This window comes from Naegleria fowleri, assembly GCF_008403515.1.
Source record: "Naegleria fowleri strain ATCC 30894 chromosome Unknown tig72, whole genome shotgun sequence".
NCBI classification, from domain to species: Eukaryota; Heterolobosea; class Eutetramitea; order Acrasida; family Naegleriidae; genus Naegleria; species Naegleria fowleri.
This window is the reverse complement of record NW_025408004.1, coordinates 180,602-206,398: the sequence shown is the minus strand read 5'-3', so window position 1 is coordinate 206,398 and position 25,797 is coordinate 180,602. Positions and strand designations below refer to the sequence as shown.

At 36.3% G+C, this 25,797-nt stretch overlaps 10 protein-coding genes across 10 annotated transcripts; 5 read left to right on the top strand and 5 right to left on the bottom strand.

Moving 5' to 3' along the window:
- Positions 1–17: 17 nt before the first annotated feature.
- Positions 18–953, bottom strand: FDP41_009675 (uncharacterized protein; the record flags this gene model as incomplete). The annotated part of the gene is made up of 1 exon (XM_044713658.1): positions 18–953. One exon carries the CDS (start codon positions 951–953, stop codon positions 18–20), a length of 936 nt encoding a protein of 311 aa, XP_044556694.1.
- Positions 954–979: 26 nt separating this feature from the next.
- Positions 980–1,693, top strand: FDP41_009674 (uncharacterized protein; the record flags this gene model as incomplete). The annotated part of the gene is made up of 1 exon (XM_044713657.1): positions 980–1,693. One exon carries the CDS (start codon positions 980–982, stop codon positions 1,691–1,693), a length of 714 nt encoding a protein of 237 aa, XP_044556693.1.
- A 451-nt stretch (positions 1,694–2,144) lies between these two features.
- FDP41_009673 (uncharacterized protein) lies at positions 2,145–3,137 on the top strand (the record flags this gene model as incomplete). The annotated part of the gene is made up of 1 exon (XM_044713656.1): positions 2,145–3,137. The coding sequence occupies one exon, from the start codon at positions 2,145–2,147 to the stop codon at positions 3,135–3,137; it is 993 nt and encodes a 330-aa protein (XP_044556692.1).
- A 654-nt stretch (positions 3,138–3,791) lies between these two features.
- On the bottom strand, positions 3,792–9,062 carry FDP41_009672 (uncharacterized protein; the record flags this gene model as incomplete). The annotated part of the gene is made up of 2 exons (XM_044713655.1): positions 3,792–7,836; positions 7,900–9,062. 2 exons carry the CDS (start codon positions 9,060–9,062, stop codon positions 3,792–3,794), a joined length of 5,208 nt encoding a protein of 1,735 aa, XP_044556691.1.
- Positions 9,063–9,213: 151 nt separating this feature from the next.
- Positions 9,214–13,086, bottom strand: FDP41_009671 (uncharacterized protein; the record flags this gene model as incomplete). Its single annotated transcript, XM_044713654.1, has 1 exon — positions 9,214–13,086. The coding sequence occupies one exon, from the start codon at positions 13,084–13,086 to the stop codon at positions 9,214–9,216; it is 3,873 nt and encodes a 1,290-aa protein (XP_044556690.1).
- A 414-nt stretch (positions 13,087–13,500) lies between these two features.
- On the top strand, positions 13,501–14,157 carry FDP41_009670 (uncharacterized protein; the record flags this gene model as incomplete). The annotated part of the gene is made up of 2 exons (XM_044713653.1): positions 13,501–13,873; positions 13,943–14,157. The coding sequence occupies 2 exons, from the start codon at positions 13,501–13,503 to the stop codon at positions 14,155–14,157; spliced, it is 588 nt and encodes a 195-aa protein (XP_044556689.1).
- Positions 14,158–14,304: 147 nt separating this feature from the next.
- FDP41_009669 (uncharacterized protein) lies at positions 14,305–15,603 on the bottom strand (the record flags this gene model as incomplete). The annotated part of the gene is made up of 1 exon (XM_044713651.1): positions 14,305–15,603. The coding sequence occupies one exon, from the start codon at positions 15,601–15,603 to the stop codon at positions 14,305–14,307; it is 1,299 nt and encodes a 432-aa protein (XP_044556688.1).
- Positions 15,604–18,022: 2,419 nt separating this feature from the next.
- On the top strand, positions 18,023–19,426 carry FDP41_009668 (uncharacterized protein; the record flags this gene model as incomplete). Its single annotated transcript, XM_044713650.1, has 1 exon — positions 18,023–19,426. One exon carries the CDS (start codon positions 18,023–18,025, stop codon positions 19,424–19,426), a length of 1,404 nt encoding a protein of 467 aa, XP_044556687.1.
- Positions 19,427–19,674: 248 nt separating this feature from the next.
- On the top strand, positions 19,675–23,011 carry FDP41_009667 (uncharacterized protein; the record flags this gene model as incomplete). The annotated part of the gene is made up of 4 exons (XM_044713649.1): positions 19,675–19,867; positions 20,080–20,354; positions 20,602–21,549; positions 22,067–23,011. 4 exons carry the CDS (start codon positions 19,675–19,677, stop codon positions 23,009–23,011), a joined length of 2,361 nt encoding a protein of 786 aa, XP_044556686.1.
- Positions 23,012–23,159: 148 nt separating this feature from the next.
- On the bottom strand, positions 23,160–25,001 carry FDP41_009666 (uncharacterized protein; the record flags this gene model as incomplete). Its single annotated transcript, XM_044713648.1, has 1 exon — positions 23,160–25,001. One exon carries the CDS (start codon positions 24,999–25,001, stop codon positions 23,160–23,162), a length of 1,842 nt encoding a protein of 613 aa, XP_044556685.1.
- Between the last annotated feature and the right edge of the window lie 796 nt (positions 25,002–25,797).

Here is a 25,797-nt window from a genome sequence, read left to right as displayed (position 1 = left end):
TTACAAAATAATTACCGCTACACAAGGCGAGGGAATATAGAGATGATCACAATCATGGCCAGAAATGATACAATCACAACAATAAGGAATACCATATGAGAGTACAGATAAGACTTGGCTGTATCGATCTGAGAGTCTAATCGTTGTTGGGCTGTGTCAAGAGCACTCTTACTCTCTTCCAAAATCACGCTGCTGCGTTTCATCATATTTACATCCGTTTGAATTGCTTGGTTCACCTCAATTGCTTTCTGTTTGAGCATTGAGGTTAATTTGGACAATTCTTCTGTGGCTTTATCTTGCTCTTCGACATCCTCGTCCACTGCTGTTTCATCCACTTCTTCAAGTAGTTCTCCATACTCTTCAATTAGTGAAGATTCATTTCTTCTCTGATCCAATAATTGCTTTTGGATGTTTCTTGTACAATTAGTGAGAGGTTCAATATTGGGAAGTTGAGTGGTCTCATCAGAGATGGTTTGGCACGTTGTTGATAAATATTCCTTGTTGAATTGTTTATGATTAGTGCGTATTCTTTTTGAGACCATATGAAACTCTTCTTCTATTTGATTATATGCATCCACTCCATAGGCTTTAATAAAAGGCTCTTCCACTGCAATTAATAACTTTTCAGCATCTTCACAAAATATTAATAACTTCTGAAATTGAACTTTTTCTCCTTTTACCGTATCTTCCATTCGTTTAATATGTTCAAATAATCTTCTAAAATTTACAATTTGTTTAAATTCGTTTTCTGTAATAATATCGTTTATATCTGCCTCTTCCGATGCTTTATGATGATTAAATAATTTTTGCAAGCCTTGAGCGGTCGTGGCAGTTGCACTTCTTAGCATCGATGATGGCGATCCTGAATGATTAAAATTAAGAAAATATTCATTGTTTGATCCATTGTTCTTTTCGCTCGCTTGTGATTCAGCTCCTCGCTTGAGTAAAAACATTTTTTTCTCGTTTGTTGTTGTAAAAAATGTTGACACGCGCTTTGTGCTCATGCATCAACAAGACGAGAATAATTCAAATTCAAAACAGAATCCATGTTCAAAGAAATTTTCATCCATCTCCCTTCTCCTGGCAACAACAAACAAATTACGAATCATCAGCACAGAGCACTAAGACCCAAAATTTAGCATCGGAATCTGTCCAACAACCCATAACATCATCATCGGAAACATTAGAAACAGCACAACCATCGGAACAACCAAATACATCATCAACCAATCAAGAACCAACAAGTGTGGAAGAAGAATTACGAAAAATTAAAGAACTAGAATCTCAATTATATGCTGGGAAACAAGCCAAGGCTATGATTTTTAGAGCTTCTGGAAGTAGTTTTGGTTTTAAAAAGCGAAGAGAAGAAGATGAGGCTCCATCTTCAAATGTTCCAGTTCTAACACCTGAGGAGCAAGCAAACGCAAAACTTTTGGCATATAAATTAGCGTCTCTTGCCCTCATGTATGGAACGTTAATTAATGTTGTTGGTGCCATCTTATTTATTGCAATTTTATATTTTGTTTTTGATATTAAATCAACTAGAGAATTTAAGGATGTAATTATTAAATTCATACGAGGAGAAGAAACTTTGAAAAAACAAAGAGAATTGGAATCAAAAGAATTATCCTCTGAAGAAGGAATGCTTAAATTGAAAGATTTATTTGAAAAAACAAAAAGCTCAAGAGGATAATCCCTGATAAGGGCGTGTTACCATTATTTCTGTGCTTATCATTCTCAAACTCTCTCCGACCCTGGATATCCAGACTGGCCTAACACCTTGCGCGTGATGGCCTTATTATGTATTCCAAACAGAAGCGCAACGCAACTCGACACAACTCCCAAAAAGTAAATTGAACAAAACTTTTATGGCCAAATCTTATTAGAAAAATATCCCGATTAGCTACGCACCCTCTCCTTCATCAAGGCTTGCAAGCATCGCCTCTCCTGAAGACACTCTTGTTCCATATTATTTTTCTTAATATTGATTGATTCATCCTCATCACATCATTATTTCATCTTGCGTTATCTTTGATAGTCCTCACTTGCACTCTCCACACAGGTTTAGCCAAAACAAGAAACAGAACAAATTGATGAATTTATTACCCTTTCATCATCATCATCATCATCATGATCAACAAACAATGAAGCCGCAACAATATCAAGCACCTCCTCCACCAAACATTCCCCATAACACCACCCTTTACTACGGTAATCAATCAGCGTTGTCCGTTCCCTCTTCTCAACATGTTGCAACGATCGTTATTGAGCCTAAATCTTCTTCATTGGTGCAACGAACCTCTCCGAACAGCAGCTCTTCATTCCTCTCCTCTTCATTATCCTCACCCGCTCAACTCGCCAGAACCTCCACTCCAACACTGCCTGATTCATCGCGGAACAACACCACTTCTGCATTCAACGTTTTCAGACCGATACACCCCACACCGCCTCAATTGCAGCAGAAGGGGTTGATGAGAGCAGAATTGATCGAAGAGACTATGGAGGACTTGTTGCGAGAAGGATATTCTCGTTTTAAAAGCATTGAAGAGTTTAATATCAACATGCTTTTAACGAATTTGAGTTCAACCTCTATGGACGTCCAACAACAACCATTAAGCACCTTTACCAACATGGCCGAAACCCTCAACAAACCCTCTCCTGCTTCCAGTAGTAGTGGTGTACCTTGGCTCCACCCGACTCAACCAATGGTTTCCACCCCAATTCAAAATGCATCACCGGACACCAATTCGTTCACTCAATTACTGCTGGGAAACAATATTCCAAATTCATGTACATTATTGAACAAACCACCCTCACGAACACAGTTGGTTCAGCCTACTGCACCACCGTCTAACTCAGTTGCCAAAGATGCTGAATCTACCACAAAACCTGTCACTTCATCCTCACACCCACCACAAAAAACTAAACCTAAGGCTGCCAAAACCAAAGAAAAGAAAAAACGTCCCACGAAATCTGCAAAAGAAAACCCAGAATCTCAAGAGCAAACAGCCCCACCAAAGGAAAAGAAAAGGAAATCTTCTCAATTTTCATCGTCTCTAATCAATTTTCAAGCCACGAAAGCTAAAAAAGATGTTCAATTTCACAACTATAATCCTCCAAACATAAATACAGAATAATCAATTTTCATCTTTAATTTTCTTTAGCTTTAACAACCAATAGTCTTCAGAAATCCAGGTGGCTGGCTTTGTGGGCGTGAAATTTAGATCTCTAATTATATTCTTAATAGATTCTACTGACTCCTTATTCATCTCGATGTCATTGGGCGTTTGATGTGTTTCTTCTGGTATTATATTATTATTTGTGTCACCCTCTATCCGTGATTCTTCATGTGAAATGTATTGAATTTTTTGTGATGGATCCTTTTCTCCGAGAGTAATTTTAATTCGTTTCTTTCTAATAGTTGTGATGTGTGGTTCATTTGACATTGTATTTTGCAACACAAAAGATAGTGCCTTCTCGAAATCGACGTCAAAATTTTCGAAAGTTAATTCTTTTGATTGATCACCCTCCTCTTCGAAATTGTTAATAATTTCGGAAAAATCTGCTTCAAAACTGCTGTTTTCATCTTCTCCATCACAATAGTCATTGATAGGTTCATATCCCAACTCTTGATAATTTTCAGTTGAGCAATCGGAAGAATGGTCATCACCAGAGTTGTTGTTTGGTTCAGTCATTTTATTTGTTGTTGGGGTGGGCTATATTCCTTTTAAATTCTTTACAAAATTAAAATCTGAGTAAATTTGTTGGTGTGCAAGGAGAATAAGAGGTGATTACTTGTTGTGGAAAACAAAGTCAGAAAGCAACTCTTTGAGTTCTTTGCTTGTTTTGTCGTGTGCTTTTTTAACTCTGTCCAGCTCAGTTTCGTATTCAGTAATTGTTCTGATGAATTTTCGTTTTTCTTCGTTCAGTTTTACAACTTGTCCTTTCAAGTCACTGTTCACCATTCGGATTGAATTATTTTCAGATTGTAATCTTTCAAGTTCTTCCGTTGTTTGCCTCAATCGCTGTTCATGATAATCCAACATGGAGGTCTTTTCTGTGATTTGACTCACTTGTGACTGCAGCTGTTTTTCAATCGCTTCTTTCTCAGAGGTTAGAGAATGAATGGTTCTCTCAAATCTCTTCATTCTTGCAATAAATATTTCTCGTTCATCTTGGTCCTTTTGAATGTGCTCGGCCATTTCTTTTGATTGCTCTTTATACTCTAACATCTGCTTATTCATTTCCGATAGATTTTGCTGTATTGAAATGAGTTCTTGTTGAGATTGTTCATACGATTTACAAATTGACTCTTTCTCCATCAAGATTTCTTTTTTCTCCTTTTCCAATTGTTCAATGCGTTCATTCGTGGTTTCTATTTTCTTTTTAAGATTTTCCAATTCAACTTCTTGTAGTTTTGATCGTAGTGCTAGATGATTATACTCCTCAATCTTTCGTTGTAAATCTTCTTTTGAGTTTGAAACATCTTCCTGATATCTACTAATTTGTTTCTCAAGGTGATCTATTGTATTTTGTAGAATTGCGTTTTTGTCAATGTACTCTCTTAACTTCTTTTCACAACTTTCGATTGTTTGTACCAATGTATCGATGTGATTTGTTTTTTCAGTTAATGCTTCTTCTGTCGAGCATGATAACTCTTGAGCTCTTTTTAACATGATGACCTTTTCACTAAGGTCGTTCTTGAGAGAGTCAAATTCTTCTTTCAAATGTTGATTTTCTTCATAAAGAATAGCGAATTCTTTTCTGGAATTCTCAAGCTCTGTCAAAGTTTCACTGTATAACCTCTTGAATTGATTGACCTTAGTCTCCATGTCTGACACTTCTGATTTCATGTTTTCTTTTGTAGTAATGAGTTCTGATTTCAATTTGATCGTCTCTACTTGGTTCAATCTATTCTCTTCAGCTTGTTTTCTCAAGTTTTCTTCTAATTTGCTGATCATATTTTCCTTTCGTACTAGTTCACTATTATTTCTCAACTCTGAAATCAACAATTCCTTATGTTTTAACTCTTCTTCGAGACTGGAAATGTTCTTTTCACATCCTAAGAGTTTAATTTCCATATCATCCCTTTCTCTTCTCAATTCCATCATTTCGAATTTTGCCTGAGAAAGATCGTCCTGAGTAGAGCATCCAGATTCAAGAGTTCTCTTTAGAACTGACTGTAAATTCTCCTTTTCTGTAAGAATAGATTCTTTTTCCATCGATAATACTTGTAGGTCTTGTCGTAGTTTTCGAATGACATCTTCTTTCTTGCTACTATTTGACAATAAGGATTGATTCTCTTCTCTCAATCTTTTCCTTTCATCGATGCAATGTTCCAGATTCGATTTGAGTGAAGTAAGTGAATATTCCATCTCTTCGAGTTTGTTTTTTAAAGTTTGAATTTCAATCCGATGTTCATTCATTTCTTTCTTTAACTTGTCATTCTCCAACGTCTTTTGTTGAGATTCAGATATAGAGATTTCAAGATCAGATTCTTTCTGAGCAAGTAATTTCTCGAGTTGAGAGAGTCTTAAATGTGTTTCGACTCGTTTCTCCAACTCACTCTCTAAAGCTGTACTTCCTAGTTGGGTATCAAATACTCCATACCTCTTTTGGATAGCTAATAATTGTTCTTCAATCTTCTTCTTGGTCAGAAGAGTCTCTTCAAGTTGAACATTCCTACTATTGTTGTATTCTTTCAGTGAACTTATTTTAGACTCTAGAGCTTTAATTTGCTCCTTGAAATGGTGAGTATCTGTTTCGTATTGTTTCTTTGAGTCAAATAATTGATCTCTTAACCTTGTATTCGAGGTTTTGTAATCGGACTCCAGTCGATTCTTTTCAATCGTCATTTGCATCAACTCTTCAGCCAAGTCTTTCAATTTGATGGATTGTTCTTCATTTTCCTTAAGAATAATATTATTTTGAGATTGAAGTTTGTTGACCATCATTTCCAATTCGAGTTTTTCATTTGAAATTGTATTCAGTTTGGAAATGAGTTCTGATTTTGAAGAGAGTTCCTTCTTTACACTTTCTTTAAGCTCATGCACTGTTTTGTCAGACAAATTCTTTCCAAACTCAACCTCTCTTTGAAGCACCTTAATGGTCTCTTCCTTTTTGATTAATTCTGTCTCTAGAGTTGGAATCACCTTCATTTGATTTTCCATTCGCTGTACATCTTGCAAAGTCGAGTGTAATTCTTTTTTGGATAAATCGAGTTGGTGTTTCAACTCATGGTTTTCTCTCATCAATTTTTCCATTTGGACTTTTTGGTCATTTCTTTCTTGTATGGCTTTGGCTTCTATTTGTTGTTTTTCATCGGTAAGACTTGAGACCAAATCTTTCATCTTGTCAATTTCAAGATTTAAATTTTTGATCATTTCCTTAGTTCTTGTAATTTCAGTGACTTTTCTTTCAATGGATTTCTCTTGTTCCTTAATTACTGATTGAAGCTCACTCAGTTGGTTGTGATACTCTTCACCAGATTTGAGTTTTTCTTCATTCAATAAATCCACCATACCAATCATTTGATCCTTTTCTTGCTCGAGATTTTTTAACATGACTCTTAGTTCCTCTATTATTTGCTTTGATTCCAAAAGCTCATTGGATAAAGAACGATTTTGAGATTTTTCTTGTTGTAATTCTTCTGATAAATTGTTGATCGAGTTTTCAAGGTCTGTTATTGCCTTTGATTCATTCAATGCATTTGTTTTGTGCAGTCTCAGTATGTCTTGTTTCAACTGATAATTTTCCTTTTCCAAGATATCCATTTGACTTCTTGCTGATTTGGATATTGTAGTTTCATGATCTACCGCCTGATTAATGAGTTGCTCATTCAGTTTTGAATTTTCGATGGATAGCTGACTAATATACTCTCGATTACGATCTAGTTCTTCTTCCATCGTTTCTTTTAGTTTCATAAGATTTTCAACTTGTTGTTTTGCAGTTACAAGTGTCTCTTGTAAAGATGTATTCTTGTCTGCATACTCTTTTGCTTTTTGAGTCAATTCAGTGACTCTCTCTCGAAGAGCTTTTCTTTCCTCATCGGCACGAGACATTTCTTTTTCCAAATGTTCTAAATTCTTTTGCACGTTTCTTCTTGTCATTGAATCAATGTTAACAATGTTTCTAAGCTCTTCATTTTCTTTTAAAAGTCGTTCTTTCTCATCTAGATATCGTTGTTTTAGAGATGGTGGTTGATGATCCATCTTGATACTAGTATCTGCTATGAATGAATTTGTTGTTTGTTTTGGAAATGCTGGAGTGGTATCTTTGCGTGGTTCCTCGTCCGTTTCTCCAAATGAAACCTTTCTTGGTGTTCCTTCATATGATTCGGAAGTATTGAGTTTTGGTTTTATCGGAGAGCTGACATGCTCTTTGGTGGGAGAAGATGGCACAGCATGTTCACATGAGCTCATTGAAGAAACGCTTTGTTTTAGTCTAGAGCTATATTTTGCAGTCATTAACATCTCACTGTAATTTTCAGGAATGGGGTAAAGACATGAGACAATCAAAGTAATAGCATCCTCTCTCAATGTGTCTCTTAAAATATGGGTCAACTTGGAATCTCGATAAGGTATATGAGGTTTGTTGATGGTCGTTGTGTTGACACTAAGATTTAGGGTACTATATTCGATGGCCTCTTGAACCGATGTCTCTGTCATGTTGTTGTTTTGAATTGTTTTTCCTAAGGAGGTTATCACAGAGGATAAAGCATTGAATGTTCTTGCTATTTTTGATCCTTCCTCATTGGACACTGCACCACTGGAAGATAAGAGTTGAGAAAAATCTCTTGCTTTTTCCGAACCTGCCAATTCCACAAAACTGATTTGACTGAACATGTTATGACAATACTCAACGTTGCGCACAATACTATAACATTTGAATCAAACATACCTGCAAATATTGTGTGTCTGAACATCAATTGAGGACGTCGTGGCTGAAATTAATTGTGGCCATGTTTGTTCGAGATGAAGAGAAAGAATGGTGTGACTTCTTGCGTGAAGGTCTGGTGGTTTCAATCCCGATGGGAGAGCAGTTCTGTTTTGTTTTGCATATTTTAAAATTGTGTAAATATCTTTGGGGTCTTTAAATTGTTGTTTCCGAAGACCAACAACCGATGTGCATGTCCTGCCATCTGTCTTGCTCTTGTCTTCAACAATTTTTAAATTTTTTTGTTGACTTGAAAGCAAATCTGTCACCACATCATTATAAACTTGAAGGTAGGAAATTGAAAAGACAAACTTGGCATTCAAAGCACCTTGTCCTTGATTATAGGTATTCATAAATTTGAATGTGTCCTCAACAAATCTTGGAATTAATCCTCTTCTCTCTTCATCAAGAAGACCTTCTAAAGTGTAACTCTTTCCAGACCTTGTTTGACCATATAAAATTACAGAACTATTTACACCACTAGCAAAACTTTTGAACAATGGATATCCACAACTATGATAGAACAACTCTTGATTGGCATATTCATCAAAAATTCTATCAAAAGTAAATTGAAAATTTGTTGATTGGAAATCATCATTTGAGGTTTTGCCTAAATGCTTTCCAATTAAAATACTTTTTCGATCTTCCCCAATTTCTAAAATTTTGTTTTCGTCGGACACTAGATAACTTGACTTGTTGAGTGGTCTTACTCTTGCCACAACTTTGATGACACCTTTTTGAGAGGCTTTCTTTTGGCCAAACAACATGGATATTTCATTACCATAAACTCCCTCAATGTTGCTGATATTGGGAAGCGATATCTTCGTTGCGCTAATGTCAATACCAGGTATTTTGTAAGAGTTCGCTAATTCGCGATAGCTTTCGTTCAACTTGGACATATTTTGATGATCTTCGGATGCATCATCCAACGATTCGGAAGCAATTTCAGATTCCTCAGAGTGTGATTTTCCTCTTGCTGGATGATGATGAATAACGTTGTTTGATTTTCCCAGTAATATTCCATCCGAATAGTTTCTATTTGTTGTTTTCTTTGTTTGTGCATGATTCGTGATGTTTTCATATGAATGGTTGTTACTGGTGGAGATGTGTTTTTGAAGAAGGTCCATTTCAATCTTTTATTTTTCAAACTGATTGTTTTGGAGGGAAAGCCATCCACTGTAAATTCTTCAACTCTGAAACAGTTTGATCATGCTACATATTCTACATATTCACCTAATTTGATAATGTTACTAATATAAAACTATAACAACGCTCAATTTATTGTGTCTCTTCTCCTCCTTCTTTGACATAATATTTGGCTTTCTTCACTCGACTAATTTCTTTCATCACTGCCCTTCTTTTCATGGTGTCTCTTCTGGCTCTGTTCTTGGCTCTCTCTTCTTGAACTTGGTATTTCATTTCTTTCATTTTGAGTTTCATTTCTTGCACTCGATTCTTTTTCACTCTCTCTGCATTAATCGCTTTGAGTTTACGAAGCATGTTTGCTCTTTCAACTTCTCGATCACTCATCAATGCAGTGGTTAATTCATGGATGGGTGCATCCTCAGCAATGTATTGATTCAAGTCATCGGTTAAACCAGTCACTTCAACCACCTTCTTTCTTTGCTCTGTGAATGGCAATTGTTTGAGTAATTTTGGTTTTGGATTAAAGTGAGCATCATGACCAGCAGTGGATCGAGAGGTAATGGGTTTGTAAAGAGAGTCCTCTTTCACAGGAACTGGTAGTTGTTTCAATTTTCGAAGTTGAGAAACTGTTCTCATTCCATACCATTTCTTAGAGAGATGATTGAACACTGGATTATAGAAGCGTTCAATTTCAACTGCATACCAACATCGAAGGAAAACAATATCTCCACGGATAAGTTTATCCTCAAAGGTGGCTCTGAAATCACCAGGTGAAGCTTTTTCACCTCGGAATGGCTTTTTCACACTTCCTCTCAAGCCACTCACAGTTCTCAATGCAGCACCTTCATATTTAGCGACTTCTAATTCACTACTAAACATTTTAGTAATGATGCACGTGTTCTTGTGAATGATTTTAGGATAACCAACCAATTTCAACTTTTTAACAATTGAAAAGTCTTGATCCATCTCCATCACATAACCTGTAGCAGACACTCTAAATGTATCAACTTTCTCACTCAATGTTTGGAATGCAATAATACCAGTGTTTTGTGGAATGAAAGGTCCATAGATAGCAGCTATGCAATGCATGTACTCTGGTGTATATTTGATTTGTCGATGTCTTCCATTATCATCTTGCATGCAATAAGTAGGAATGGATTGGAATCTTCGCCATCCAATACTAAACACAAGAGGATCTCTATTCTTGAGAGTTTTGGGGTACCAACGATGTCGTTTGAGTCTCATCTTGATAAGACCCATTCTGCATTCTTCAGCGTGCATGGCTCCAACAATGATTGGATTTTTAAAGTTGACATTTTCAATAAATTCGCATGGAAATCCTTCCAATTCAATTCTCACATAGGTTCCTGGAGAGATTCCCTCAATTTCTTCACGTTGTTCTCGAGTCAAATTTTCAAATTCTGTCTTGTTCAGAATGGTTTGTGGATCATCTTCACGAAGTTTCTTTTTAAGTTTTTCAATGGTAGTGATTGGATCTTCTTCATTCGTTTGTTGTGTGGATTTGGCTGACTTGGAATCTAATTTTGAACTCTTCGTTTCATCAAATTGAGCATCAAAAGCCTTTTTCTTTTCCATTCTTTTTCTTTCCAATTCTGATGAGGCTAGAGAGTCTTCTACCTTCTCCATATCATCTTCATCAAGTCCATCCTCATCCATCTCTCCATCCTTCATGTTGTTCGTGAATTCATCATTGTCTTCATCTACATTCATAGAGTCTTCCTCATTTGTCGCATTCTCTTTAGCACTTCTTCTTTTTGTCCAATCTCCAGTAACAAATTTGTTTCTGATGGTCTCTCTGAATTCAGCATCGTCCCAGTCATGTTTAATTTCAGTTGGTTCTAGCTGAATTCGTGAACGATCGGCATGATCAATCTTCAATCTATTGACATTGATCTTCTTTTTCTTTTCAGTAATTTGTTTCTTAAAGTTGAAAATGGAATCCAAATCATTGGAATGATTTTCTTCTTGTTGAGTTGATTCATCCATTTCATCATCATCACTATCTTGTTCATCTTCTTCTTGTTCATTACCATAAACCAATTCTTGTAAACTCACACCAACATCATAGAATGCACTAGACGCTCGTTCTTCCATAGTTTCCTTCCACTTATTAGAGGATTGTCCCATTTCATCAATTTCATCTTCCAAGTCAGAGAGATAGTCTTCATTGGCTTCAAATTGACCAGTCACTTCATTGACCTTCAATTTTCTAGGTTCAAAATATTCAGAGTCCGAGTCATCCTTTGAGCTTAAACCTCGCAACTTCAATTCCTTCTTCATTTCACGATTGTGTGCTTCTTCCATGTTTTCAGAATCATCATCATCATCGTCATAGACGATATTTTCTTTCTTGGACGAATTTCCCTTGTTGAGAGCATTGGCATAAAGCTCATCATCATTCTTGTCATCATCATTATTCATGAGAATAGATAAACCTCTTCTCTTTCTAAATTGATCGTTTTCATTATCGTCATCATCTTCCATTTCATCGTTATCATCCTCCTCACCCTCATCAGATTCATCTAAATACTTTTGAATGAATTCTTCTTCATCCATGTCCTCATCAAAGTCATCACTTTCTTCTTCTTCGTTAGTCTCTTCTTGATGAAGAGAGGTTGTTTTGGATGGTTTCTTTGCATCGAGTGTTGACTTGGCATTCGAAAGTAGCTTCACCTGTTGATTGGAAAGCTTTTCATCCAAATTGATATCATTGCTAGATGCTTTTAGAAGTGACTGTACGATCTTTGAGGTTTCCTCTGCAATTTGTTTTCGTTCCTCTCTCTTTTCAGAAGAAATTTCTTTTCCTTTACGAGTGAGAAGTAATTCTTCAGCCTCATCAATACCACCTCGATGATGTCCACCTGAAGATGCATTCCAATCTGTAAATGTATTGGTCATGTCCACATAAACGCTTTCTTTATCATAGAATACTGATCCTAAATTACTCATTGGACCATACAATCCCTTGTATTTGTCTAATTTGGATCTCTCCTTTTCTTTTGGTTTTGGTGGAAGAGGATCCTCTAGACTTGAAAGAGCTTTGATCGTAAAATCACCACATCCAGGAATATGAACAGGAGTACCCTTTCGCAAGAAGGTATTTCTTACATAACCATACAAACAAACATGTCTGTTGATGGTTGGATTTTGCATAATCAACTCTGGATCAGTAATGTCTTCAAAACGATCCACAACCACACATGAGTGAGTGGTTCTCCATTTGATAGGTCTTGGTTTGATAATAGAAATGAAACGACTCAAATTAATGGTTTCACGAGGTGTATAGAGACCTCCTCTCAATCCACTCAAGTAAAACAATTTAGCACCATCACAAACTTCTGTCCAAAATCGATGCTTGAGTTTCTTTTTTAATTTTCTTACTGTACTACTCTTCTTGATTAAATCCAAATGAGTTAAAATACCCATCACTCGAGTCATACCATGTACTTGTAACATGTTTAGAAATTCAAAGTTTTCCATTTCAAATCCATAAGAAGCATCGATCAAAAGTAAAACTAAATCTGCTGTTTTTGAAATGTCGATCATTGCATTAATGTCATCGGGACATTCAAAGAATGTTGTTCTAGTCTTTCCTGTTCGGACAGTAATTGGACCAGTCACTTCGGTTAGTGTTTGTTTGGTATATTGTTTGACTAAACTTGTGATGAGAGTAGTTTTGCCTGATTTTGGAGGTCCAACCACTGCAACAAGCTTGGGAGGACCTTCTCCGTAAACTCTTGATGTAATCGGAGCATGTAGTTTTGTCTCAAATTTATCTAATTTATACTTTAAATCTCTTGCATAGGCATTTCCTTTACCGACTGTGTTTGCACGATTATTCACGTAATCATTCTTTTGTTGTTCTTCGGAAATTCCGAGCTTTTTCTTTCTTTGAGCCTCTCTCTTTTTGAATTTGTTACCTGCTCTTCTGGCTTTGTGTTCCTTGTTGATTTGTTGCTCTGACGAGCCACCAGAGGATGACATTTTTTTTGATGCTACGCGAGAGTCATGTTCAAATTTTTAGTTGAGCATCCTCAGAAGAGAGGGTTGATGATGAACAAAGTTGTTTCTCAAGACTCAATTCCTTCGACATAATGTCCTGGGTTAATGAGAAAGTCTCCAGGACCAGATTAATGAAGCTACATGATCATAAACCCCATCCATCCATAATAAGAAATAACAGAATCAATATGCGGGAAGGATGAAGTCGAGATGAATAGATCATTATGAGGGAATGTGATGGCTTATTATCCCGTTGAAAGTTGAAGCCATCTACAACAATGATGATCAAAGAGCTTGCCTTTAGGGTTGTAAAGAGTTGACCGCGTATTGGTCTAAATATGGTGAAATTTTCAAGAAGAACATTTCTATGCATCGAAAAAAATACAGTGATTAAAAATGAACGCTGCTGAAATTAAAGAGGCAATCGTCAAGAATTTGTCCAGCCAAATGAATGAGCAAGGATACTTTACCGAACAAACATTCTATCATCCTTTGACCAAGACCAAGGATGCCAATTTGCCAAGTGATAGAACCAATGTTCCAAACGCTGATATTTTGAATAGAACAAAGGAAGGATATCTTTCAAACGAACAAATTTTGGACATCTTCGGCAAGCCTCTCGACTCAAAGGATTACGAACTTACAACAAAAGAGCAAGATCTTTTGAAGAACGATCCTTCACAATTCAAGGCTATTTTACACTTGACTCCTGCTGCTCCTTGCAGGGCTCATTTATTGAACATGTATTTGGATGAATGTGGAGATGAAAGTAAGTATGAATTGTTTCGTGATGGTTATCATACAAAATATTTTCAATGGTGGTGATGATCACGGTTAGAACTCGGTAAGAGCAATGATACCATGTTGCAATGGTCTCAATGCAACGGACACTTCTACAAGTGGACTACATGCCTTGCCAAGCACAGAAAGTGGTACGAAGCACGTTTCAACTCTCTTACAAAGGTTGTTCCTTCACCAGTCGAAAGAGGTATTCAAGACACTCATCCAAGAAGAGATCCATCAACTTATCGTGCTCCAAACTTTGATAACTAAATCATAACCTAATTGGTAATTGTACTAGAATAAAAGGGTTTCTAATCCGAAATATAAACACCAGGGTGTTTAGTTGGAAAATGATTATTGTTGTATCAAGTAAGCTAACACAAGATTTATTTACAAATATGCAAAAATTCGGAAGGCTTAGATTTTGTCTTTGTTGCTTCTTTCCATCTTTGCTTGATTTTCCTTTAGCACGGTGAATGGTGATGGAACATCGTTCCAAGATACGCCCAGACTTGTTGGGGTTGTGCTCGTATCAAAAAAGTTCGAATTGAGAAGTGAAGAGAGAGGAGTCTTTGTTTCCAGAGGGAAGCCCGATGTTTGAGGAGTAGGAAGTACACCACTTAAAGGATTGCTGCTACTGGTCGGTAATGCACTTGTAGCATTGGTTGCACTACTGCTTGCTGGAGCAATAAAGTCACCCTCTCCATTTTCTAATTGTTGAGCTGATTCAGAGAGAGAACTCTCAATTCTCTTGAGAGGTACGTTCTTATTGTTAGGAACTTGAATGGTGAGTCCAGTTTTTCTCTTCTTTTGTGATGGTGATTCAGCTTCATCTTGAGTCTTTTCAGAGCCTGTGGTTGGAGAATTTCTCTTCTTTTGATTTTCGAGAACATTGCGAGAAATGTTGTCGATGGCCTGAGCCGTTCTGGGAGTGAGAGGATCAAATTCTCCACCACTCAAAAATGTGTTCAGCAATGCAGTTTGTGGTGTTGTAGTAATTGGATCTGCATAGACCTGCTGACCTGTAAATTGAGTGTAGGCAGCAAAAGGAGGTATAGCCAATGGTGGTTGTTGTTGTTGTGAAACAAGAGCTGCCTTTGCATTGATTTGCTCTGATGAAACTGGAAGTGCACCATGAACCTTAGAAGTTGATGATGATGACGACGATTTGTTTTTGGTGCTGGTTGTGGTCTCTTGATCGGAATCTTCACTTTCACTCTTCTCCTTTTTGGACTTTCTTTTCTTTGGTGTCTTTGATTTCGATTTTGATTTGCTGCTTCCATTGTTTGTTGTTGATGCTGCAGCACCAGTAGTAGTAGTAGTAGCCGTCTGTGTTGTTGTTGTTGTTGTGTTGTTGGTTGAAGAAGAGGCATCTTGACTCGCTTGTGTTACATCGATGGAACTTGTGTCAGTCGTTCCGGTCGTTGTTGTTGCTAAATTACCACTCTTATCGAACTTGGTATATTCAGCATTGGTTAATCGTTCATGAGGTAAGTGTGCCACTTGGCAATACCTCTGTAGGATAGATCTTGGATCTGTACTGCAATACTCAAACAATTGATTTTCAGAGTTAAATATGACGAGGGATATTTGGCAATTACACAGAATGGATAACTCCATCGCCTTTTTGACAAGACCTTGTTTACGTTTGTTGAAGGTCACATGACGATTACGTTCATCCGTGAGGGGTTGAATGGCTATTTTCTTTCGTCCCATGTTGAAGAGAAGTTTAAAACTATACAGAAAAGAGAGAGCGAATAGGAGGGTGTAGTGATGGATCAATAATTGTTTGAATCGATCGAACGGGCAATGATGAAGAGTTGTTGTTCTGTTGTTGTTGTTGTTCTCAACACCAAGTGATGATGATGATGATCAAAGAATAATATTAAAGAATATTAAATAATACGTGATGATGAACGGGAGTAACCACACGTGGACGAAGGAAGTTTGCGGAATCACACACAAATGTGAAAGATAGTTCAAACTTTGTGGTAATAATAGAACGAGATGCCTTCAATGAATTCTAATCTATTTTGGGAGTCAATACAATAACCGCCTATAGATGATGAAGAGAGAGGGTCAGGGAGTAAATTTAGCTAAAAATACGAATTTTTTTTTAGTTTGTTATTTTTAAAAACGAGCGAAGGCTTTGATTGGCTGATTCAGGTGTGTCGAGTCAAGGGAAATTCGAATTGTGGTTGAACATGTTCCGAGATCTAGAGGCTGATCCCCACAAGACCCTTTCACGATGGATTCAGAACCATCACACGCAACCCAGCGTGCAAGAAATGTTGAGATTGCTCCTCTTTTTGTTCAGTTGACGATTTTCCATCATTTCCTTGAATGTGTTCACAAAAGCAATCCTAATTGTCTGACTCTCCAAGTAGTAGTAGTAGCAGAGGTGGTGGTGGTGGAATGATCATTTGTTTTTTGCTTCTTTTTTTCTTTCTTTTCTCTCCAATTTCTTTTTCAATTCTTCTTCACTTCTTTTCTTGTTCTTCTTTGTTGTACTACTGATTGATGTATTGAAACGGATGTTTCGAAATGATTCTCAGAATGGTTCTTCATGAATTCTGAGAATGATTAATTTCATCCTTCCAAAACACTACTTGATGTATGAACTTGGAAACTATGTCATCCTCACTATTGTTGTTATTCTTGAGTAAAGGTTGTTGAGATTGTTGTGAGGAGAGGTGAGAAGAATTGTGTTCATCTTCATTATGATTCTCATCTTCATTATGATTCTCATCTTCATCATATTAAATACAATCATGCTCCTCCTCATTATGATTCTCATGATATTATTCAATCTTACTTAATCGTCGATTTGTTAAATGTACTTCTGTGAATGACTTTCTAATAAATGGATGATTCAATATTGTTCGATTTCTAAATACCTAAATTGAAGAATGATCATTTAACAATAATTTCTCACTCATGTTAAAAGAAATATTATCAATAGAAATATCATTGAATAATAATTTCTTCCATTTGTTGGTTATGCTTTGAGGATTCTTGTTGACTATTACTCAATGGTAGATTTGGATCAATTTCAGAGGAATGATGAATCGAGTAGTAACGAGTTTCAAATTTGAGAATTGTAAAAATGGTAATGAACGAGAGAGAATGGCAGATGCAATGATACAATAAGGTAAAATATTCAGAGAGAATATCCTAATAGAATGAGTTGAGAATGTGAAATTTGTTGAGGCATGAGTGAAAAGAATCTTCCTTTTTTGGTAGCATATTCATAGAATGAGGATGGTGTTTTCTGAATGACGACATGTTGTGTGAGTGGTGACGACGCAGTATTGGTAGTAGTACTATTGGTGGTAACAGTATTCACCTGATTAGTATTGGTAGTAGTAGTATCGGTACTACTATTGTATCTACATTTCTTTCATGAATTTCATCCTGTAATGATCATCACTTGATCAAGACATTGAATAATTTCTTCAGATTGATAAGCATGCTGAATGGGAAGAGAAATAGATTCATGAATGGTTGAGGTGAATGGTTGAGGTGAATGGCTGAGGTGAATAGTTGTAATGATGATGTGAATGATGCATCATGATTAGAGACAGCTCTTGATTCGTTACATCCATCTCCACCTTTATCATTTGCTGATGTGATGAATGGTGGTTGTAACAATGATGCTTCAGGTTGTGTTTTCACTTCCTTTTGAAGAATTCTTTTATTGTTGTAATAACTTCTTGGGTTTCTTTTTTGTGAGTTCTTGTTGACATGTTGTTGAATGACACTTTGTGCAGAGTTGGAAAAAAGGGAGTTGAAGAAGGGTTGAGTTTGAATGTTGTTGTAGTGGTAGTATTAGTGGTTGTTGTTGTTGTTGTTGTTGTTGTAGGTAATGCATCCACCTGATTTTGGCAATCTTATGCAACCATGGTTCGGTCCGGTCATGATGAAGAAGGATTATTGAATATGGAGACATTTTTTGATGCTTTCATCATCATCCAAATCCTCTCGATCATTGACCGAGTGAATCCACGAGTCTCTTTCACACTGTGAAGTCGTCGTCAAATGAAACGGTTTTCAACAACAAGGACTTCAAGAAAAATTTAGCATCACAGTGTGTGTGTGTGTACGTTCAGTGTGTGTGTACGTTCAGTTCAAAAAAATGAAGTTGAGAGTGAGACTCTTCCATTCCTTGTCATCATGCCATACAAGAAGAGGCTCATCAATATTATTATTCGGAAGAGGCTCATCATTCTGTTACCCAAACACATTTCCTATTTTTCAACATCTCAATACATTCAAAAATTATGCCACTCTTATTCAACATCAAAAAACGAGGAATGGAACAAAGATAAATTCATCCTCAACCACATCCATCCATCCTAACCTTGATAGCAATACTTCATCCAATGCACAAACAACACCATTGGAACCACACATTCCTCCACTTTCAACCTTTGAAATTAAAACTCAATTCTCTAAAAGTGGTAAAATTTATAATGAATTAGATTATACTCCTGGATTACAAGCATTAATTTCCAAATCTAGAATTTTACAACGAGAATTAAACAAATCCATGAGTACAGTCACCACCAATACCAAAGTACAATACGATACAGATGCTTCTCTTCGTACATTATTGATCCGATCCATCACTCATGCTTCATTTGGATCTGGTAAAGTAAGAACACATGATCGATTGGCATATATGGGACAACATGTATTGGATTTGGTATTAACAGAAATTATTTCACATAAATATATGAGTCATGTGAAGGGAGGAAATTCCCAATCACCATCGACCATTCTACTTGGAAATACAATTACGAACAGTGGTGGTCTATTTATAGATGTCGATTCTCCTCATGCTGAACAAGTGAATAGTGGTCGTGAGAGATATAGTACTGCATCTTTATTGAAAGCAATTTATAACAATCGATCTTATTTGGCATTTGTTGTGGCTAATGAATATTGGAATTTTTGTAATCATCATGATGGTGCTAGCAATGACAAGACTCCATTGGTTCGATTCAAAAATATGCATCAACAAGTAGTGAAATATCCATCTTCACAACCCAATGTGATACCATTTACAATGAACACTCAAACAACGATGAATGAAACTTCCAATACTTGTTTTATTGAAAATGAACATTATACATTGAGATGTGTGAATTGGAATGAAATGACTACAAAAGGACAACGAGAAATTACATCCAATGCTGTTCTTGCTATCATTGGATCTCTCTATGCTAAATGTGGACTCTCAGTTGCAAGAGAATTTATTGAAGAAGAAATTATTAGAGATCGACCTTCTCAAGTATTTAAAAAATTACTCTTTTTGGATGAACCTCAACTTGTGTTGAGTGATTTAGTTGGATCTTATTATCACTACAATATGAAATTTGTTGAAGAATATGTCAAATCAACGAATTGTTTTAAATGTACATTGTTTGTGAAACATCGAGTGATTGGTGATGCCAATGCTAAGGATGCATTTAAGGCAAGGAAATTGGCATGTTTTGATGGTTTGATGAGATTACAAAGTATGATTCCAAATTATTAAATTGATAGGATTACAAATAAATATTAAATGGATTCAATCCAAACAAATTCTCACACTCAATGTCTCATTTCATGTTCATTTGTATGTTGTGAACTTGAATTTGAGTGTGTACTCTTCGAGTTCATTCATTCAATAATGGTGAAGATCTTTACAAAAAACAATCAAAAAATATTTTGGCATCCAATTTAGCTAAATTGCGGTTGTTGTGTAATAATGACTGTACATTTTTAATGATGAACACCACCACCATGGCCACCACCAGCACCACCAGCACCACCAGCACTACCAGCACTACTACCACTCATACCACCACCACTCCTACAAAGACACGACTCTCATTCTATGATCGTCTCACGAATTATCCCTATTTAACAGAAGAAGCTAAAATATCGTTACGAGATTACAAGTATAAAAGTGGTGATGCATCCATCCTGTCTTATTGTAAGTATAATTATACTACTAATAATAATAATTCTAATAATAATAATTCTAATAATAATAATACTAATAATAATACTAATCATTCTAATCATTCTAATAATACTCATAATATTATGAATCCAATGATTCAAATTGAATATAATTATCTATGGTCACAACATTCCACACACAATGGATCACAACCATGATCGGAATTAATTTTCGGAAATAAGATTTTCAACCCTATTGGGAATTTTGTGCCAGAGCCATTCCACATGATATAGCACCCAATACCATTACTCTATTAGGATTTCTTGGAGTGTTATTCGGATGGGCTGTATTGGTCTATTTCAATCCAGATTTACACAATCATCAAGTACCATCCATTGTTTATTTATTGAATGCATTGTTATTGTTTTATTATCAAACAATGGATGCTATTGATGGAAAGCATGCACGGAATACAAAGAATAGCAGTGCATTGGGTGAATTATTTGATCATGGACTGGTATGTTGAAATGTATGAACTGTGTGTGTGTGTGTATATAATATATATATATATATATATATATGAATGAATGAATGAACTTGGATGAAAATGTACATCATGGTAAATATGAATGGACTTGCATCATCATTGGAATCTTTCAAAATGTATATATATTCTCACACATTCACACATTCACACACACACACCTATGAAATGTATATTCTCACACACATTCACACACACACACACATTCACACACACACAGGATGCTCTTATTGGATATTTTCAATGTTACATTCTTGTGAGTGCTATTGATTTAGGAAGTACTTATTTTGCACTCACTGTCATTGTCTTGTATTACATGACTAGTTTCATGATGATATGGGAAGACTATGTCACTGATGAAATGAGATTTGGAAAATACAATTCACCCACTGAAGCTATCATGCTTGCCATTTCCATACTCATTGCAACCTTTGTAATGGGACAATCGAAATGGTCGACTGTCTTGTTCACCATTCAACAACATCAAAATTCTTCTTCAACCTTTTATTGGCTCTTTAAAATATTTTCAAGTGACTTGAATGCAACAACAAAAACAACCTCTCAATCATCTCAACAATTTCTCAATATTCAATTCAATACTCTTATGGTTAGTATTGCCACTCTATTAGGTGCATCCATCATTGTGAGTAATATTCGAAGTGTTTTGGGATTTGCATCACACAGTGCTCGTAAACGTTCACATCGAACCATTCATGTCATTGGTGGAATTGGTGGTGCATTGAAAGGAATTCTCTCTTACATGATTGTATTGGTCATGTTTGTTGTGTTGGCATTTCTATCACCACATCTTGTTGAGAATCACTTCTTACCATTGAGTATGCTCTATGGATTGACTGCATCTTATATTCAAACAAGATTAATCTTTGCACGTGTGTGTGGATGTTTATCACCAACATTCTTTTTCATTATGATTCCAATGGGTGTTCTATTGGTGGAGAGAGTGTTTGTGGTGATGATGATGAATAGTAGTACCAATAGTACCAATAGTAATAGTACTACCAGTATGACCAATACCAATAGCATGATGGAAGTCTATTTATTGTATGGATGCGTAGGCGTGGTGATTTTCTCATATTTACATATGGCTATTTTGGTGATTCGACAAATTTGTGATACCCTGAATATTCATGCTTTTCGAGTGAAAAAGGTATTGATTGAGTAGTAGTAGTAGTAGTAGTCGTTGCATCAATATAATACCCGACCTCACTCAGCTCGTATCCAAAGAAGTATTGTGTACCCTTTCATGCATTCAAGAGAAAATCACGATGAGTACGAGTACGAGTAGAAGTGTCAAATTGTGTACTGAATCATACTTATTAAACCTTTAGTCAGGCTGCAGTGTAAGGAAAGGTCTTTGCACTCCTCGACTTCAAAATTTACAGAGATTTAAAAGCGCGCCCAAAACCCAAAAAAAATACCGTTACGTACGCACTACCAAAAAAATTGCTCAACTGTAGACTTCCTTTACGGGAAGGCTTTGAATCATCATACTCTAAATTTCATCATCAAGTCTTGTACTTGGATATTATCATCACCACAATATTATTGTGTGACTACAAGCTTAGTTGGATCCCTCAAATCCTCAACACTAATTCCGATCAAGCCTTCTTCTTCCTTTTTTGAAACCTTTGATGACACACCTCAATGACTCGATGTATTTGCAGACCATAGAGTCTGCCTCAGCAAAAGCACAACTCAACAACAAGAGAGCATCGACGTCTCCATTTGCTCCTTCTGACTATGCTCGAAGAAGAGATAAAGATCTCTCACTGAAAACTTCAGATATACTTTTTGCTCGAGCAAATTCAACACCACCAACCCGATTCACGAATAAGGAGGATTTATCATTTATCACTGTCGATCAACCTGCAACATTAATACCGAAACAAGTCCATCGAGTGAATGACTTTAACTTGAAGAATCATGACATTGAAGGATCTCAACCAATGAAGACACATGTCAAGTTCAATCGACAACTCAATCCACTCAATCCCATTTACAAATTACCAAGCGTCAAAAGACCTAACAAACCTCAAGAATATGAACACTTGAAACCTCCAAAAGACATTTTAAAAGTGGATGATATTATTTATGACGAAAATAAGAAATTAGCAATGGAGAGAAAACGAAATGCAGCCATTCGAAATCCTCTTGCATGTGATGATATCAACCATCCTGAAGATTATGGAGATTTTGCAATTAAAGGATTTTTCAGAAGTAATTATCAACGAGTCATACCTGAAACACACAAAGTTGATAAATTAAATGTAAAGGATATCAATGATGAATGGAAATTCACAACTCGAAGACAGATAAATCCATTGTCACCCAGGTATGACTATGAAAAAAGTGTAATAGGACGAGATATTGGAGAAATTGAGGGAGCAAAACCTGCACCTCTTCCACGATTGTCGAATTATGTGAAGGAACCATTGGAAGAGAGAAAAGGAAATCATGGACATGCAGTACCAAATTCTTTCCCTGTCGAAAGAAGGGATTACAGGAAAATTAATTATGTTCAAGATATTATTGGTGGACCTCCGAAACACTACGCAACGTTCCATGTCAATACAAGGAGACAAACACACCCTCTTGATCCTAAATACTAGCCATCTCTGTAAATCATAATAAATTTATAAATAAATTGTTTTGAATTCATTTGAAACCAAGTTGAACACTTTAGGAAATCTGGAACACAAAGAAACAATCTTTCAACGATGATTGTATTTACACATTACACTAAAATCATGATACAACTCAAGCAGTGAAAACCTTCAAAATATTTGTCTGTCCAGCAACACCTTCAATATGTCCACTGGTCACGACAACATATTGTCCCTCTTCCACATACTTCTTCTCCTTTGCACTCTCAATGGTACGAGCAATGACAGTCTCTGTGCCAATCACACTTCCTACAACCACAGGAAATACATTACGTGAAACCATTAATTGACGTGCAGTGGCCTTATTTTGAGTGACAGCAATGCATGGTGGATTAGGTCTATACTTGGACACTAAGCGAGCAGTATTACCAGTCTCTGTGATGGTAATGATGAGACCTGCTTGAATGTCATTGGCAGTTTTAACTGCACTGCTAGCAATAGTTTCAGTGACACTAATTTTACCCTTCAATTCTAAAACAGCTTCACGTATCATATTGAATGTCTTTCTCTCATCCAATAAACATTCACTTGTAACACAAATACGAGACATGGTAGACACTGCTTCAACAGGATAATCACCCTTTGCAGTTTCACCACTCAACATGACACTATCTGTACCATCAAATACAGCATTGGCAATATCAGTCACTTCAGCACGTGTTGGACGAGGATTCTTAATCATTGATTCTAACATTTGAGTGGCAGTAATCACTGGTTTTCCATGAATGTTACATTTAGCAATAATCATCTTTTGAGCCAATGTCACTTGTTCGAGTGGAATTTCAACACCCATATCACCACGTGCTACCATGATACCATCTGAGACTTGTAATATCTCATCAAAGTTGTCCAATCCTTCTTGATTTTCAATTTTGGAAATAATTTTAATTTCTTGTCCACGTGAACCCAAACATTTACGAATGGCCAAAACATCTTCAGCTTTTCTAATAAAAGATGCTGCAATGAAATCAACATTGTGTTGAACAGCAAATTTCAAATCACCAATATCCTTCTCAGTCAATGCAGGTAAATCAACAATAACACCAGGTAAATTACATCCCTTCTTTTCACCAATCAAACCACCATTTAAGGCAATGCAACGAACAAGGAACTTTTCAGGAATGCATTCAATGACTTTGGTGGCAATAAGACCATCATCAATGAGTACATTATCACCTTGTTTCACGACACGATACATGGTCTTGTAATCGAGTGGAATGGAAATGGGTGGTAGATTTGGAGAGAGTGTAATGAGATTGTTCAATTGGAGTGAGGAAGAAGAAGAACCTCCTGATGGAGTCGTGGCAGTATTGGCAGTTCCACTTCCCGCCATAAAGATCTGATCAGCTACGACCGCGGCTGAGTTCATTGTTCCTCCTTGTGGTGGTTGCTGTTGTGGTGGTTGCTGTTGTTTGGAACTTGTGCCACTGTTGACCATTCTCTGAGCATTTAAACTCAATTCATTCAATCGATCGTATTCATTACTACTATTGGACAACCATTCATTCTGTGGCAAGTACTTTCCTTTCAGTGTTGCATATTCTTCAGTACTTTGACAACAATAAAAATCAATCAATTGTCCTGTCTTGACTTCAATTCCATCTGGACAGAATTCAGGTTCTAATAAACCTGTTCTAATTTCAGGTCCTTTTGTATCTAACATGAGTGCAACAATAGCATTGTCACATTGAGAGGCAGCAAGACGAGTATTCATGACTGTTTGTTTATGAAAATCATGAGAACCATGAGAAAAGTTCATACGAATCACATTCACACCAGCTCGAATTAATTTTGATAACATTTCAACGGTTTGTGTTTTGGGTCCAATGGTTGCAACGATTTTAGTACGACGAGCATAGTCACCTTGAGGAATTTTGAGTTGACTACTCACTTGGGCACCAGAGAGTCTTGCCCATTGATTGGTGGTGGCACTCATGTTGTAGTAGTAGTGAAGTGGTAATAGTGGAGTGGTAATAGTGGTAATAGTGAAGTGGTAATAGTGGTAGTTACAAATGATTTGAATAATTGATTTGATGTATGAATGAAATGTATGATTACTACAAATAATATGAATAATATGAATAATACTACTACTACGAATTGAAAGTGGTGGTGATTACTTGATGATCAATTCGGAAGAGGAGAGAAGGATGAATCAAGCAAGTATATACTTAATCGCGATCACGGAGAGAGTGTTGTTGTTGTTGTTGTTGTTTTTAAGAACAATCCAAATCACAGCACACACACACACACAATGGAGATGATTTTTTTGTTGTTAAGCTCTGATGATGAGGAATCGAAACAACCCCCTCGTGGTGCTGTCGTCGTGAATGATGAACCATCATTTTCACCCTAGAATCATCCTATAATTTGGAAAGATGGCCATTGTTGATAGTAGGACCAACCATATGAAACCCTTTGTGTATATTTCCTTTTCGGAATTTGGTGTCTAAATATTATTCCAATGAACCATGCATGGAAATGATACCAAATTGGATACGAATGGCTCACAGCACCACTCCTTTGAATGTAAAATTCAAGACAATTGAATCGTTAAAGGTGTTGATTATTCTTCACAATGTAGCGTGTTGTGTTTATGAGAACACCCAAATATGAAAAAATTTATCCTTAATCACATCCTTACCAACCTCATCGACAGCAAAGAATCTTTTCCATGACATTAATTTCATGCAAGTATCATTGGTGATTTCTATCTATTGAGATGGTTCAGA